The sequence below is a fragment of the Micromys minutus genome (genome assembly GCF_963924665.1).
Source record: "Micromys minutus genome assembly, chromosome: 32".
Classification (NCBI taxonomy): Eukaryota; Metazoa; Chordata; class Mammalia; order Rodentia; family Muridae; genus Micromys; species Micromys minutus.
The window spans coordinates 6,415,127-6,433,818 of record NC_137967.1 but is presented as its reverse complement, the minus strand read 5'-3'; the positions used below and the strand labels follow the sequence as shown (position 1 = coordinate 6,433,818).

The 18,692-nt window shown below is 36.2% G+C and overlaps 1 protein-coding gene across 2 annotated transcripts; it reads left to right on the top strand.

Annotated features, from left to right (window-relative positions):
- Positions 1-317: 317 nt before the first annotated feature.
- LOC308413595 (vomeronasal type-2 receptor 116-like) lies at positions 318-16,744 on the top strand (the record flags this gene model as incomplete). Of its 2 annotated transcripts, none has more annotated exons than XM_080908657.1 (6): positions 318-511; positions 926-1,214; positions 2,880-3,689; positions 5,068-5,295; positions 13,300-13,423; positions 15,990-16,744. In XM_080908657.1, 6 exons carry the CDS (start codon positions 318-320, stop codon positions 16,742-16,744), a joined length of 2,400 nt encoding a protein of 799 aa, XP_080764783.1. The 2 variants fall into 2 exon arrangements, with proteins under 2 accessions (XP_080764783.1, XP_080764782.1); XM_080908656.1 differs by having other exon boundaries at positions 15,840-16,744.
- Between the last annotated feature and the right edge of the window lie 1,948 nt (positions 16,745-18,692).

Here is an 18,692-nt window from a genome sequence, read left to right as displayed (position 1 = left end):
GATCAATTTTGAACAAAAGAGCTTCCTTCCAGGCATTCAAAATCATGAGTGATGTCATGGATCCTGAGAAAGTTTTATCCTCCTAAGTGTTTACATACCCTTGTTTATTACATGGGCTGTGGGTACCAGTTGCAGAGCCGCAGGAAAGAAAGTCTTTAAGATTCCTCCAGGGCTCAAGAACAATCTGAAAAACAAATGAATCATGAGTATGCAACAAACATCTCCTTTGCCCAGAGAAATAAAAGCTGGTAGAAATTTGACATGTTCATATGCATGGCACTTCACGATCCATTCTGCACAGATTTCAGACAGGAAATATGTTCATTTTGATGGCATTCTTCCTCCTCAACATTCCACTTCTCATGGCAAATGACATTGATCCCAGGTGCTTTTGGAGAATAAATTTGAATGAGGTCAAGGATAAAGACTTGGGAACAACTTGTTCCTTCATCCTTAAAGCAGTTCAGAAGCCTATGGAGAAAGATCATTTTAACCAGACTCTGAATGTCCTGTAAGTGCATTTATATTATTCCTTGTAAATGAAATTTAATCTTTCCTCAGTGCTTTGAAGATGAAGATTAGGAAAATCCTTGAATCTTCTCTCCTGGAGCTAAATCTGAAGACCAAGACACAAGCTTGATTCTTTTACAGGTTCAATCCTATCTTCTCTTTTTTATTAATGGAATAAAAGGTTTGCTTTTCTTAGGTGGCGTCTGACCTAAAGCCTAGAAGCTAACGTATACAGGATATATACATTGATCCTTCACATAAAACCCTCCTCATAACAGTTTATGTTGCACTCTAGACAGTAATGACTTATTGAAATTGGTCACATAATTTTTTCCTGTACAGGTTACTGCATCTACTGAGTACAAGTGATCATGCCTAGACATCTGTCCACAGTAAACACTGTTCTCTTTTACAGAGAAACAACTAAACACCACAAATATGCTTTGGCATTAGCCTTTACAGTGGATGAAATCAACAGGAATCCTGACCTTTTACCTAATATGTCTTTGACTATAACATACGCTTTGGGCCACTGTGATGGAAATACTCTGACAACTCCACCACCTGTATATAAAGGGATAAATATACCTATTCCTAATTATATATGTTATGAAGAAACTGTGTGTTCATTTCTGCTTACAGGACCTGATTGGTTCACAACCATGTATTTGGGGTTATCCTTGAACATCTTCATATCTCCACATGTGAGTTTTCATAGGCCAGGAATTCTTAAAGTCAGGTCTTTTGGGGGGATTTTCATATCAATTAAGAAAGTCAGTGGATGAGTCTGGATTCATGCTTATGCCAATCTATTCAGTTCCATGGTACTTACTGATCAGAGACATGATAGGCCTTTTGCTACGGGCCACCTACAGAAGTTGACATTTTCCAGAAGGGAGGGATAGAGGAGGTCATGAAGAATTGAGTCTGGCTTGGTGGTAGAAAGAATCCAGCTGTCTTGACAGACTGGTATTCAGAGTATTATTTATACAAATCTCAATAAGCAGAGATGTATTCATGTTGTTCCAAAACATAGAGCATATTAATTCTGTCCCTAGAATGTGTTATCTTGGTCATACATTTAGATTATTATTGGTAAACCATAAAATAACAGAGTTATCACTTACAATCATGGATCATTTACTCTCATGGAGCTGTTAAAATTTAGTGATCAGTGATAAACAATAATGGAACAGAATTATATTTACAAACATTTGCTCAATAACCCAACATTTAAGTTTCTAGAGTATTTTTTGCAATGACATGGCAGACTATTCTTAAACTGGAAGCTCATGACTTTTCAGTGGCACTGATGGGGTGAAAATCTCCAGTGCAGTCTACGGAGTTAGCCATTTTACTACCAGTGAATGTGTGAGTAACCATTAATGTTCTGAGTGTCAACTGTCCTTACACACACTGGCAAAATTTGAGTGACGTACTGGTATAGTTATGTTAAGTCATTTTCTTTAATAATTAATGGTTATTTCAAATGTTCATGGAAATTATTGCTATGTTTTATCTTGTTTTTCTTTTGTCTCCTCATCATAAGATTCAAGAGTGGACCTTTATAAGTGAACTTTCTAAGAGAGAAGGGTTTGGTGGTTCTGATAGCTTGTTCTTTCACATTTTTACACGATTATTTTTCCTTCTTTATAAAACACTTCATATGAAGGAAATAACCCCATTCAATCTAACTTTGTTTCTGTGTATTTTCCTCAAGAGTTACAAATTATGAGTTATACATAATTTGCCCCAAAATACCTGGCTATTTAGTAGGATGATTTTACATCTGTTCTGCTGTTAACACTTAGGCTGGCAAAATTGTTTACAATTTTATATTTATTTGTTCTGTTTTTCTCTTTCCTGAGTGGGTGCAAGGCAGATAATCCCACAGTATTTTCCAGCCTTATTCTAAAAAAGAGTCTCTGGCATCTTTATGTGGATCAAAACCTGTAGTATACATGATTAGGATATTTTTCTTAAAATCTAAAGCAGTAGTATTCATAAAAATTTCGTATTAAATATCAGAAGTATTTCTGAATTAAGTCATAATAAATGACTTTTAAAAAATAGTCAAATACCCTCAAGCTATAAATAAATTAAAATCTCTCCAAACATGAAAAACAAAGATATGGAGACAGAAGCTGAAAGACAGAATGGCAGTTGTTGTAACATGCAAATACTTTTTGTTTCACATTTGTTAAACAGCCATGCTTGCTGTTCCCATTAGATGTGTATGTGGCAGGCTTCCACATTTGCTCATTTGAATCAGAGATGAGAAAACAAGTCACAGGTAACCACTGTTTTTAGGTAAATATGATCACAGGTTTTTACGTGCACTGCACCACATGCTGTTCTCTGTGTTGTAGCTCCTTCAGCTGAACTATGGACCTTTCCATTCCGTCTTCAGTGATAATGAACAATTTCCCTATCTCTATCAGATGGCCCCAAGGCACACATCTCTAGCATTGGCAATGGTCTCCTTTTTACTTTACTTCAACTGGAACTGGGTCGGCCTTGTCATTACCTATGATGATCAAGGTCATCAGTTTCTCTCAGAGATGATAAAAGAGAGTGAAGATAAGGGAATTTGCTTTGCTTTTGTGAACATATTAATGTATATTATTTCAGCTTATCAAAAAACTGAACTGTACCATAAACAAATTGTGATGTCATCTACTAATGTTATTATCATTCATGGGGAATCAGACAGTATTATTGAATTGAGCTTCAGAATGTGGGAATCTCCTCTTATACAGAGAATATGGGTCACCACAAAACATTTTAATTTCCCTACCAGTAAGAGAGACTTAACTCATGGCACATTCTATGGGACTCTTACTTTTCTGCACCACCATGGTGAAATTTCTAGCTTTAAAAATTTTGTACAGACATTGTACCATCCTAGATACAAAGATTTATATCTAGTAATGCCAGATTGGAAGTACTTTACCAATGAATCCTCAGCATCTGACTGTAAAATACTAAAGGACTCTACATCCAATGTCTCACTGGAATGGCTAAAGGAACAGAAGTTTAACATGGTCTTTAGTGATGGTAGTCATAACATATACAATGCTGTGTATGCCGTGGCCCATGCACTCCATGAGATGAATCTGCAACAGGTTGATAATCAGGCAACAGACATTGGGAATGGAGTCAATTCTCCATGCTTGAAGGTAGAGTATCTTCTGTTGGATGATTGTTGGTGTTTTCAATTGCATAGTCATTTAGAGATTCTCAGATGCCTACACTTAATGAAATAGGAAATATTTTATAAAATAGATAGGTGTCTGCACATTTTTCCTAAAGAAAAAGAAAATCTAGTGACTGGTATGAATGTGAATGGAAAAAGAATCTACGGGGTATCATTTGTGATTTCATAATGAGCACCTAAATACCCATCAGCTTATCCTATCATATTGGATATAGAGGCTTTCCTCTTGAAATTTCTCTATGTTGGGAAAATGAGTTTTTATATTTATTTGTCAATTATAAAAATTATTTTACGGAATGTTTTCTTTAGTTTTCTCCAGTGACTCTGCGCCAATGTAGGCTCTGTGGAGCATACTTGGTTTTCTCAGAGTAAGTAAACAAGTTGTTATTCAATTTCATTTATAGATGTGTGAATTTATCTTTCTCAATGAGTAATTGTATATATTTTACTCTTTCCGTGTGTCTATGTTTTTATTTGTGTTGTTTTGTACATATATGTTTACCTTTGTATATGACTGTGGAAGTAAGAAACAATGTTGTTCTATGTATGACTTTGTTTTATAAGCATGTTTATGTATGCACGTTTATTTCTTTGTCCAGTTATTTGAGTATTTTTCTTTGTATACCAACTTAAATATTTTGTGTGTCTATCTGTTTATTTGTATTTGTGTTTACTGTACTGTGGGTGTGCCTGCCTATATTTTTTGTGTGTGTCTTTCCCTCGGCCTTCCTACCTTACTGTCATTAGGTTTGAGTATAAATATCGCTGTGTCTAAATATCATTCTGGACTAGTGCTTATATATTTATGCATCTTCCCATGTTTCACTGTCAATGTGTGTTTGTGTATGTGATTGTGTGTGTACATGTTTTTGTGTGTGTGCCAGTGTATGTAATTTGTGTTTTTATATATCTATGTTTTTATGTGAGTACCTATATATCTTTATTTTTGTCATATTGTTTACATATATGTGTCAACATTTATGTATATTTTTGTGTAAAAAATTGTATAGCTGTATTATATATGTGACTCAGAAAACATGTGAGTGGTTCTCTGTGTTTATTTGTCAGTGTGTTTGTGTGTGTGTGTGTGTGTGTTTGTGTGTGTGTGTGTGCTGCACATCTGTGTTTGGTACTGCATTTATGGTTTTTTTGTTTGTTTGTTTGTTTGGCAGTCTCTCTGAGTGGACTGAAATTCTTGGAATTTTATCATTTCATTTCATTTGCTTATTTTATGATTTTTCTTTCATTCTTTAAATGACCTTGCCATTTCTAAGTCATCATAATCCATTGTGTGCCTTTAAGGAACTTAAGTACAGTATAGAATGATCCTTGTCTTTCAGGTAAATTCCTTTCTGAGAAAAGTCAACTTTACTAATCCTCAAGGGGACAGAGTGATTATGAAACATAGAGTAATACTGCAGGAAGAATATGACATTTTTCACATTTGGAATTTCTCACAACATGTTGAGTTTAAGGTGAAGATAGGACAGTTCAGCCCATATTTTGCACATGGTCAACTCTTTCATTTATCTGAAGGAATGACTGAGTTGGCCACAGGACGTAGAAGGGTGAGTGTATGCTAACTTTTTGATTCAAAATACACAGCAGTAAACATATTGAAATGAAATATATTGTCACATCAGAAACCAATTCCTACGCTCCTGTATTAGGTTTCTCTTTCTTGGGTCATACTTTTACTAATTCTTTGAAGACTTCATACATGCATAAAATATACTTTGGTCATATCAAAATCTTTTTCAAAAATTTAACAATTACAAAATTGTTTTTTACCATCGTTTGATGTTCTTTCCTTTAAACTAAACAATATTCTCTTCCTTATTACACAGTAATCTCCTCCATTACCACACACCTCTGGAACAGATGTTGATATGGGTGAGGTTAATGTTACAGCTATGAAATACTAAGAGTCCCGATTGCTAACTACTGTTATTATACACAAAATGTCATACCATAGATTAGAAGGACACTTGCAAATTTCATTAATGAACACAATTACAGAATATCATATTCAAAGAAAATAAGTTTTGCATAAACTTGAAGAACTCCTTCACACTTATCAGTGAGGTAAACAAAAGGTAAAACAAAGGAACACACAGACAACACTAGGACTCCAAAGAAATGACTATTAAAATACATCAAAATCGGCAATAACAACAACCAGACAAAGGTGGCAAATAATTTTCAGTTATAACTAAATACTTTAGTAAGTGTCTCAAAATGAAATCAAAACAAGGCTGATTTATTTTTTAAGACATTTCTTGGTTGCATGCAGAGAATAGAGAGGCTCATTCACATAGAAGAGAAAAACATCTCTTTATAAAAAAGTGGAAATAAATATAATGTACAATGACAGGGAATAAGGTAAATTAAAGAAAATTTTCTTTGATAATTATGTAAGATTCATTCCTGACAAAAACATGTACCATAAAAGCAGAACATACAACACAAAGATCAGTCTCTCAGCAAAGAAAGAATTTATTCCAGGAATGCAAATATGGTTCAACATTTGTACATCCATTAAGTGTAAAACACCACACAACACAGAATTACATGATTTTCCAAGAATGTTCAGACATGGCCAGCTTTTGTATCAGTTTGAAATTTGTTTCATTCTTTATGTATGGTTTTAAATATTTTTATGTAATATATGGTTATTACATTTCTCACAATGGAATTCTTTGAAAGAAATGATTATTTTGTTCTAAAACAAATTGAATTTCAATAGAAAGGTGTTGTATTAAAATTCAACTTACAAATCATCAACTCCATTAAGAATTATTTCAATCTTCTTGTATATGTTGAGGCCTGTTTTGTGACCTATTGTATGTTCAGTTTTAAAGAAGGAACCATGATGTGTTTAGAAGAAGGTGTATTCTTTTGTTTTAGCATAAACATGTATATATGTGTATACTATATACATATTTGTGTGTGTGTGTGTTAAATCCATTTTGTTTATAACTTGTTAGTTTCACTAAATCTCTGTTTAATTTCTGTTTCCATGATTTGTCTATAAATGAAAGTGGGGTGGGGAAGTCTCCCACATTATTGTGTGACCTGAAATGTGTGCTTTGAGATTAAGTAAGATTTCCTATATGAATATAGGTGCCCTTAAATTTGGAGCATAGATGTTCAGAATTGATAGTTCATCTTGGTGAATTTCTCTTTTATAAGTGTAAAATTTCCTCTCTTACTTTTTTAAATAACTTTGGTTGAAAGTCAATTGTATTTGATATTAGACTGTCTACTTCAGCTTTTTTTTTTTTTTAAACCATTTGTTTGGAAAATTGTTTTCTACCCTTTTACTCTGAGGTAGTGTCTGTGTTTGTCATGGAGGTGTGTGTCCTGTATGCAGAAAAATGCTGGGTCCTTTTTAACCTATCCAGTCTGTTAGTCTATGTCTTTTATTATGGATTGAATCCATTGATGTTGAGAGATATTAGGGACCAATGATTGTTGTTTCCTTTGATATTTATTGCTAGAGGTGGAGTTGTTTTTGTTTGGCTGTCTTCTTTTGTGCTAGTTGATAGAAGACACTCTCTCACCTTTTCTAGGGTGCAGTTTCTCTCCTTGTGTTGGGGTTTTCCATCTGTTACTTTTTGTATGCCTGGATTTTTTAAAGATATTGTGTAAATCTGGCTTTGTTATAAAATGTTTTTTTCTTTTTTGTCTTTTTCATTAGATACTCTATAATTACATTTGAGATGTTATCTCTTTACGCAGCCCTGCTTACATCTACCCTCCCCTCCATTTGCCTTCGCATAGGTGCATTCCCTCCTAATCACCCTCTCTACCCCATTGCCTTGGCATTCCCCCACATAGGGAAAACATGTCCTCCCTGGAACCAAAGCCTCTTCTCACACTGATGACAGACACTGCTATCTTCAGCTACATACAAACTGGATCAATAGGTCTCTCAAAGTGTGCCCAAAGGTTAGTGATTTACTCCATGGAAGATTTGGAGAGTTTGCTTTGTTGATAATGTTGTTCTTCCCATGAGGTTGCAACCATTTTCAGCTCTTTAGGTCCTTTCTTTAGCAACCTCATTGGGTCCCCAAGTTCAGACAGATGGTTAGCTGCAAGCATGCTCAGCTGTATCCATATGACTCTAGCATAGTTCCTTAGGGGCACGTATGTCTGCTTCCTGGCAGTTAGTACTTTTGGGGCTCAGCTACAGTTCTTGGATTTGGTGACTGTGTATGTAGTGGATCCTAAGGTGAGTAGGCTTCTGAGTGATCTTTTCTTCAATCCCTGTTCCTCTATTTGACCTTGCATTTCCTCCCATAAGAGTTTTGTTCTGTTTTCCAAGATGGACTAAGGAATTCCCACTTTGGCCTTCCTTCTTTTTGAGCTTCATAATGTCCATGAATTGTTTCTTGGGTATTGCGTATTCAGACCTTTCAGGGGCTAGTATCCTCTTATCAGTGAGTGCATACCAAGTGTGTTTTGTTGTGATGGGGTTACCTCACTCAGGATGTCAATCTCTAGTTCTATTCATTTGCCTATAAATTTCATCAAGTCATTGTTTCTAATAGCTGACTAGTACTCCATTGTGAAAATGTACCACATTGTCTGTGTCCTTCATCTGTTGATGGATATCTGGGTCTTTTTGGATTCTGGCTATTATAAATAAGGCTGCTTTAAGCATAGTGGAGCATGTGTCCTTGTTATATGTGGGAGAATCTTTGGGGTATATGTCCAGGAGTGCAATAACTGGGTTTTCAGGTAGCAATATGTCCAATTTTCTCAGGAACCACAGACTAATTTCCAGAGTTGTTGTACAATCTTACAATCACACTAACAGTGGACGAGTGTTTCTCTTTCTCCACATTAACCCCAGCATCTGTTGTCAACTAAATGCTTTTATGTTTGCCATTCTAACTGGTGTGAGGTGGAATTTTATCGTTGTTTTGATATTCCTTTTCTGATGACTAGGGATGTTGAGATTTTATATCTTGAGGTGTTTGACAGACATTCTGTATGCCTCAGCTTAAAATTCTTTGCTTAGTTCTGTACCCTATTTTTAATAGGATTATTTGATTCTCTATAATCTAGCTTCCTGAGGTTTTTTTTGTCGATATTGTATACTAGCCCTCTATCAGATGTAGAATTGGTAAGATACTTTCACAATCTGTTGCCTGCCATTTTGACTTCTTAACAGTGTCCTTAGCCTTACAGAAGCTTGGCAATTTCTTGAAGTACTATTTGTCAATTCTTGATCTTAGAGCATAAATCATTGTTATTCTGTTCATATTTTTTTCTGTGCCCATGTTTTCTAAGCTCTTCCTAATTTATCTTCTAATACTTTCAGTGTACCTGGTTTTATGTGAAGGCCTTTGATGCACTTGGACTTGAGCTTTGTACAAGGAGTTAGGAAACGATTGATTTGCATTCTTCTACATGCTCATTGCCAGCTGAACCAATGCCATTTGTTGAAGAGGCTGTGCTTTTTCCATTGGATGTTTTTACGTCTTTTTTCAAAGATCAAGTGACCATAGGTGCTTTGGTTCATTTCTCTGTCCTCAATTCTGTTTTATTGATCTACCTGCCTATCTCTGTACCAATACAATGAAGTTTTTACCACAATTGCTTTGTACTATGGCTTGAGATCAAGGATGATAACTCCCCCTGAAGTGTTTTTATTCTTGAGAATAAATTTCACTATTCTAGGGTTTTTGTTATTCCAGATGAGCTTGCAAATCGCTCTTTCCAACTCTGTAAAGAATTGAGTTGGAATTTTGATGGGGATTGCATTGAGTCTGTAAATTGCTTTTGGAAAGATAGCCATATTTAAAATGTTGCTTCTGCCAATATATGAGTATGAGAGATATTTCCATCTTCTGAGATCTTTTTAAATTTCCTTCTTCAGAGACATGAAGTTCTTGTCATACAGATCCTTCACTTCATTGGTTAGGGTCACCCCAAGTAATTGTATATTCTTTGTGGCTATTGTGAAGGGTGTCAGTTCCCTAATTCCTTTTTCAGCCTGTTTATCCATTGATTAGAATAAGGAGGCTAATTTGTTTGAGTTAATTTTTTGGAAGTTGTTTGCTAGTTTCAAAAGTACTCTGGTGAATTTTTGGGGGTCAATTAAGTATACAATCAAATCACCTGCAAATAGTGATGTTTTGATTTCTTCCTTTCCAATGTGAACCACTTTGGTTTATTTTTCTTGTCTAATTGCACTGCCAAGAACTTCCAGTGCTATATTGAATAGTTAGGGTAAGAGTGGGCAACCTTGATTTCAATGGGATTGCTTCAAGTTATATGGCTTCCATTGCTTAGATTCTTTTGCTTTTCGCAGCTGGTTGTCTGTAATTTTAGGTGATCTTGTTGTCTTTGACTTGAGCCTGTCTCTCATGTGGATCTAAGGGCCCATAGGCTCAGGAAGGAAATTGCTTCTGGGTGTTTGTCTCTTTGAGGACAGGGAGTGAGTTCTGACTGCAGTGACTATTCTGTCTCCATGAGCTCTGGTTGGAGAGCTCCAGCAAGCTTCTCTGCAGGCTCAGTTTTGTGAAGGCAAGCCCTGAGTCTTGATAGCAGTCACTCTCCTGTATCCTTCTTTTCTTCATCTATGTTAATTGAGAGTTTTGCTGGAGATAGTTTCCTGGCCTGGCATTTCTTTCTTTTAGGATCTGTATGACACATTCTCAGTATCATCTAACTTTCATAGTCTCTGTTGAAGAGTCTAGTGTGATTCTGATAGGTCTGCATTCATGAGTTACTTGTTTCCCTTAATGCTTTTCATAATCCTTCTTTGTTTTGTGCATTTGTTGTTCTGACTGTTATGTGAAGGAGAGAATTTGTTTTTGGATAGAATCTATTTGGAGTTCTTTAGGCTTCTTTAATTCTTGTGTGCATCTCTTTTTTTTTTAGGTTAGTGAAGTTTTCTTCTGTTATTTTCTTGAAGGTATTTACTGTCCATTTAGTTGGGAACATTCACTTTCTTCTATACTTATTATCCTCGGTTTTATCTTCTATTTGTATTCTGGATTTCCTGGATATCTTGGGTTAGAACCTTTTTGCATCTAGTATTTTCTTTGACTGCTGTATCAATGTTTTCTATGGTATCTTCTGCCCCTGAGATTCTTTCTTCGACCTCTTGTTTTGTTTTGGTGATGGTTCTGTCCACGACTGTTGATCTCTTTCCTAGGTTTTCTAACTCTAGGGCTGTCTCACTTTGTGACTTCTTTATTGTTTATATTTCCACTTTTACATCCTGGATGGTTTTGCTCAATTTCTTCTCCTGGATGGTTGTTCTTTTCCCTGTATTCTCTGTGGGTTTTGTGTGTCCTGTATTCCTCTTTGGTTCCTGTATGAATATGTGTGTGTGTGTATGTGTGTGTATGTGTGTGTGTGTGTGTTTGTGTGTGTGTGTGTGTGTGTGTGTGTGTGTGTGTGTGTGTGTGTTTTCTCTTGTTCTCTTCAAGGGCTTCTAACTGTTTTCCTGTGTATTTCTGTATTTCTTCAAGGGAGTTATATATGGCCATCTTAAACCCATCTAAGATCATCATGAGTTGTTATTTTAAATCAGAATCTGGCTTTCCTGGTGTACTGGGGTATCCAGGACTTGCTAATCTGGGAATAACTGGTTTGTGATGATGCTGTGAGCCTTGATTTCTGTTGCTTAGGTTCTTTGACTTGCCTAACACCATCTATTCACCTCTGGTGTTAACTGGTGTTGCTGATTCTGACAGTGGCTTGTTCCTTCTGTACTCCTGTGTGTCATCACTACTGGAGGACCAGCTCTCTCCCAACAGGTTCTGGGTAAAGAGAGTTGTGGCTAGGGTCAGCTCAGTGTACAAACATTAACTAGAGGAGATCTCTCCCAAAATGCTTTTAGATTCCTGTGTTCTGAAGGTTTAGGGCAGGTCCATCAGAGCAGAATTGGTGGTCTTACCTGTGCTCTGAGGTGTACCAGCACTCCTAGGAAGCCAGCTCTCTCCCAGCAAAATCTGGGTACAGAGAACTGTATTACTGTGTCAGCTCAGGGTGCAACTTTAAACCAGAAGGAACCTGTCTCAAAATGCTCCTCCGTTCCTGTGTCCTGAATGTTTGGATAGGTTATTCTTAGGCCAGAAATTTGAGCAGAAGTGGTCTCTCCTGTGTTTTCACATGTGTTAGCACTCCTGAGACACCAGCTTTATCTTACTTGGGTCTGGGTAAAAAGAGCTGTAGCACAGGTTCAGTTCCAGGCATGGTCAGAAACCACAAGGATCCTGTCCAGACTGTTCCTCAGGTACTGTGTCCTGAGGTCTCCAGATGGGCCCCTCAGTGCAGAAGTGGTGGTCTTCCTTGTTCTTTGAGGTGGGTGGCATTCCTAGAAGACCAGCTTTTCCCAGCATGGTCTGTTTACAGAGAACTGTAGCACAGGGTCAGCATTTCCTGTCTTCCAAGCTTACATGCACCACCCTCAGAGCTCATGGTAGAGACACAGTACCACTTGCATGGGGACATAAAACCACTTGCACTTTGAGGGCTTCAGAGTTCTCACTCTCTTCTATACCTATTATTCTTACTTTTGATCTCATTTGTCCTAGATTTCTCGGATGTTTTGGATTAGAAGCTTTTTACAAGCCCAATACTGGTTCATTCAGAGTTAACGAAAAAAAAACAAGTGATAAAACATCAAAACGACATGTTGATATGGCGATGTTTCTTTTTTAATAACCCAATGACAGTACTACAATACATGCAGAGAATAGTATTATCCATTATTGTCAGAGATAAAAGCAAGGTAGTTATTTTGGTTCATATATGTATCCAAGCTCTTAGGAGGCAGAGGTGTGAAAATCTCTATCTCTTTTGTACCAGTCTGCCATGTATTGGGAATCCAAACCATCCATATGTTATATAAAGACACTACCTGAAAATACATTAACATCAAGTACAAAAATATGCCCATTTTCCTTACTATGACTTAACACAGTCCTTAAAATATTGCAGAGTTGACACAAACTTATAGAAAATTATAGATAACAAAAGAGAACATGTACTCTGATCTTCATTGGGACTATTAATCTACTGATACATCATGATTAAACCCTGTTTCAACCATATCAAAAATATGGGAAATATTCTTCAAATCATTAATTAAAGTTAAAGAACCTTATTTTAATAATAGAACACTACTTACTGGCACTACCGCCCACAGTGAGATGGGCATTCCCATATCAACTACCAATTAAGAGAATGCTTCAAAGTTCTGAGGACAGGTAGTATTGGATAAGAAAATGTTTCAAAATTCCCTCCGTTGGTCCACAGTACTTAGTGCCACATTGAAAATAATTACCCAAAAAATATCATGTTGCAATTTCTGTAGATTTTGCACACAGCTCACTATCACCTCTTTTTCTGGAGTTAGTAGGTGTTCAGAAACTATTTAGCATTATTTAGTTTATTTCCAATATTCATGTGGTCATTAAACAAAGGACAAGTGAACTGTCCATCAGTTACTGTACATGAAAAAAGCTTATTGAACTCAAAATGTGCTAATATAAAACATAAAAGAAATGGCTAAAACTCAATATCCACATGTGTCTAATTTACCTCAGATGCCATCCTCGGTGTGCAGTGCAGATTGTAGTCCTGGATACAAAAGAATCTGGAAGGAAGGAATGGCAGCCTGCTGTTTTCTTTGCAGCCCTTGTAGTGGAAATGAAATTTCTAATGAGACAAGTGAGTGTTTGCTGCTCTGATAAGTCCTGCAAATATATATTCCTCTTGTGCTACACTGAAATAATGAAGTATAAAATATATATCTTTTCTAATTTACTAGTTATATAGATACATACCTATATATATATATATATATACACATACCTATATATATATATACATACATGTATATATATATATACATATGCAATTGAGAGAACATTAACAAAATTCTGCCAAAAACATATACAAGCAAACATACCTTGTTTCTTACCCTACATACACCCTGACTCTTTGAATTAATGGAAGATTACATTTTCATAAAGAAATACTTTAGAAAATAAAACTGCTATTTGAAGCAATTCTCCACAAGATTTCCCCAATAATTAATCTATTATAAAACTACATATATTTTCTATTTATTCACAATAGATAAAAAAAGAATTAATTTACTGTTATTTCATGAATATCTCAGTCCAACATAACATTATGGAAACATGTACATATAGGAGCCTCTAAAAACAAAAACAATTATAGATTAACTTAAGTAAGTCATGAGACTGCTAGGTATTAAACCTACGTACTCTGTAAGATTAATTCAAAAGAGTAAAGTATTTGCAAATTTATGAGAAACTGCTAAGTATGTTTTATTCAGAGGACTATGTTTAAAGCCAGATGTGATCTGAATCCAGGATGTAGAGGGCCAAAGTTGCCCCATGATTTAGAATACACAAAGAGAATCATATCAGCGTGTTACATACCATGCCCATAATTAAAATAATTATTTAGGGTTTACAAAATGCAGAAAGTTTATAATTAACTTTTCATTCATTTTGCCCTTCATTCCATGTAATGAATGAAAGTTCTTAAAAGACATGTCGTGCCTGTGCAATAGTTCAACAGTTGAATCGTTCCTTGCTAAGGTTTACAATCTAAGCCTTTTCCCAAGGTGCATTGAACCAAGCAACCTACTCAGGAGATGTCTTTTGAAGTGATGAACTCGATCATATACTATGCTCAAAAATGATTTTTTAAAGTACACTTAAATTGTTTTATATGTAAAAACAAATAAGAATTAATAGTTACATTGATGTATTCCACAAAAATTACCTAATATATTTTAGTACATTAATTGCTTACATATGTGGAATGGGTAAGACATGTTCAGAACACATACGAGCAAATAATACCCCTGTATGTACATTTACATGCACTTGTGAGACACCTGACAGGGCTGATGGGTCTGAACTCAGGTTCTCTTAGAGCAGAGTGTTCCAGTCATACCTAATCCAACTCCTTAGGCTTTTAGACAACTTATCAAATAATAGGTCTCCACAAATGCACTGCTCTAGATAAGAATTCTGAAAACCAACAAAGCACAACAACATTTGCTGAAATGACATAAATATGAAGTGAAACTACAATCAGTTCATGTTCTGACCATGATCAGGATGACAGCTTAGGAAAGGGGTACTATTACTTAAGACAAACCATCTGGGTTACCACTCTAGCTGGATAATTCCTCTGTTCTGTTTCTCATTCTGTTTGTCAATACTGATTTCATCTCTGAGTGCATTCACAGACACTGAGTCCCCTAGGAATGGAGATGAGGCAAGGATGAAAGTGCTCAGCACTCCAAATGAAGAATCGAGGTGAAGGGCTTCTTACTACAAATTATCTACAGAGGTCCTTTTCCCATTCAGTGCTAACATTACTGCATCTCAAGAAACATTACAAGAACTTTTGTTTACTTACTGCATGATGATGATATTCTTAGGGCTCATTTCTTTAATGTTTTCTACTTTTCAAATATTAACTTTATTTACTCTCATTTTCTGCCTTTTTCCAATAACTTATGATAGGAAATTGTAAATTCAATAATTCAATTGTTACACTTACATAAACAAACACATAAATGCAGTCTGCCTGCTCAATTTAGTGTTTTTTCTATGTCAGCGAGATTGAGCTACTAAATTCTCTGGTACCTATTACTGGTCTTGTCCCAGTAGAGTCAGAATCTCCATGTGAAACAGGGACTGAAATAATAGGAAAGTCAGTGATCTAATGAAACGGTGGAGGGTTTTGTATTTATAAACTGTACCGAACTGCATTGTGGTTATGAATATATCTTCTCTGAATTCAATAATCTGCTTGATATGAACTTAAAACCAACACATGCTTCAGAAAACTTTGCATTCTGATAACATAATAAATGAATTAATCAACAAATTAAATAGATAAATAATTGCTTGGTTTGATTTTCCGTTAAATCCTTATGAATATTAAAAATTTAAAGCGATACTGTGAAACAATGTCTTTCAAATGTATTCTCATTATTAAAGAACCATTGCAAGGCTTCTCTTAACCCCCTCATGTGAAATACCTTGCCGATAAAATTCCTAAAGCAGCACTAACCTAACTTTCCTTTGCACATCAGATATGGATCAGTGTGTGAATTGTCCAGAAGGCCACTATGCAAACACACAACACAACAAATGCCTTCAGAAAGCTGTGATCTTTCTAAGCTATGAAGACCCCTTGGGGATGGCTCTTGCCTTACTAGCCTTCTGTCTGTCTGCATTCACAGCTCTGGTACTTTGGGTCTTTGTGAAGCACCATGACACTCCTATTGTGAAGGCCAATAACAGAATCCTCAGCTACCTATTGCTCGTGTCACTCATGTGCTGTTTTCTGTGCTCCTTTTTCTTCATTGGCCATCCTAACAGAGTAACCTGTATCTTACAGCAAATCACCTTTGGGATTGTATTCACTGTGGCTGTTTCCACAGTTCTGGCCAAAACAGTAACTGTGATTCTGGCATTCAGAGTCACAGACCCAGGAAGAAAGTTCAGAAACTTCCTGGTATCAGGGACTCCCAACTACATTATTCCCATATGTTCCCTATTTCAGTGTATTCTGTGTACAACCTGGATAGCAGTTTCTCCTCCCTTTGTTGATACTGATGAACACTCTGAGCATGGCCACATCATCATTGTGTGCAACAAGGGCTCAGTTACTGCATTCTACTTTGTCCTGGGATACTTGGCCTGCCTGGCCTTTGGAAGCTTCACTGTGGCTTTCTTGGCCAAGAATCTGCCTGACACATTCAATGAAGCCAAGTTCTTGACCTTCAGCATGCTAGTGTTCTGCAGTGTCTGGGTCACCTTCCTTCCTGTCTACCATAGCACCAAGGGCAAGGTCATGGTTGCTGTGGAGATCTTCTCCATCTTGGCTTCTAGTGCAGGGATGCTCGGATGCATCTTTGTACCCAAGATCTACATCATTTTAGTGAGACCAGACAAAAATTCTATCCAAAAGATCAGGGAGAAATCATATTTCTGAACAAATATTTCAGGAATTCTGTCAAATGGAAAGTTGGTACATTCCCACCAAAAATTGGGATACAGTGCATGTATCTAGTTTACAATCCCTCTCACTGAATCCTCTAGTGATGTCTAGAAATATCATATCTGCTGATCTTGTGTGCACTGTCCATAAAATCTTACACTCATTTATGTGTTTAATGTCCTCTGGGAGAACTAAAATTCTAAAATTATTTTTTTACAACTTTATTTAAAGAAAGGAGATACGTGTACAGATTTTTAAAAGCATTTGGCAATACTTTTAGAGATTTGATAACATGCATTGAAATCCCACTAGTTAGCATAAGCAAAAAGTACATGTAGAACAGAATGTAACATGAAAACAGTCAGAGTCTTCATGGTGTGTATAGATTAAACATAATGATCCTTGAATGCAAAAGTTGCCACAGTGCTATTTTCCTAGTTCTTGTGCTATTCATAATTTAAGGTCTAGGTGAACCACACTCTGAGCAGGTACTATATACTTATTTTTTTTCCTAAGAAGGACTGAGGCTTTCACTATTTGGCCTTTTTTATTCTTGAGCTTAATATGGCCTGATTTCAGTGGCTAGTATCCAATTATCAGTGACTGCATATTACATCTGTTCTTTTGTGCCTGGGTTATCTCACTCAAGATGATATTCTCTAGATGCATTCATTTTCCTAGGAATTTCATAAAGTCATTATTTTTAATAGCTGTGTAGTACTCTATTATGTAAATATTCCACAATCTCCGTATCCATTCTTCTATTGAAGGACATCTTGGTTCTTTTGTGGATCAGAATTGAAGATCCAGAAATGAATCCTCATACATATGGTCACTTGATTTTTGAGAAAGGAGCTAAAAATATACAATGGAAAAAGTACAGCCTCTTCAACAAATTTTTTTGGCTCAACTTGCAATCAGCATGCACAAGAGTGAAAATAGACCCTTTCCTATCTCCTTGTACAAAGCCCAAATGCAAGTGGATCAAAGATCTCCACTTAAAACCAACTACACTGAAACTATTAGAAGAGAAAGTGGGGAAAACCTTAGAACACATAGGCACAGGGGAAATTTTCATGAACCAATGGCTTGTTCTCTAAGACCACGGATCAAGAAATTGGACTTAATGAGATTGCAAATTCTCAAATTATTATTACACTTTTAGTCATCATGTTGCTTTCATGGAGATTTTCCCTCCTAGTAATTTCCAAAAAAGGTGATATCGCTGTTAAATCTGTGAGCTCTTTTAGAAAGTAGGTTCCAGGACAGACCTGGCTTATCATAAAAACCATCTCTCAAATCAATCAATAAATCAGATAAACTAAAGAATCAACAAAGATGAAATCAGAACACATTCACTGGCTTCAAGTAGGAATACATACATGACTGAATACTACCTGTGTTTTCAGCTGCTCTTCAAGATATTGGCCCATTGTCTAAAGAGGAAAGATTCTTTTTCTGCTCCCACATACTAACATACTATATCCAACTATGGACAGAAGCTGGGGACACCTACAGCCGAATTAGGGAATAATTGGTAGAAGGTAAGGTGACCCTAGGTGAGGACCTGCTGTCTCAACTAACCTCGACAGCCAAGAGTTCTCAGACACTGAGACAGCCAGGTAGCATGTACCAGCTGATATGAGGCCCCTGATCATATGCAGTATAGGACCGCCTGGTCTGGCCTCAGTGAGAGCAGACACAACTAAGCCCCTAGAGACTTGATCCCCAAGAGATTGGGAAAGTCTGAGGTTTGGAGACAAGAGATATCCTCTTGGAGATGGGAGAGGAAGTAAGGATTGAGGTATGGGATATGAAAGAGTCAGGCCATAAACCATTAGGGGAATAACAACTGGACTATAAAAAAATACATTAAAGAATAATAAAATAAAATGAGCTTGTAGATAATTCAACCTGCTATTATACTCTAGTTCTGGATGGG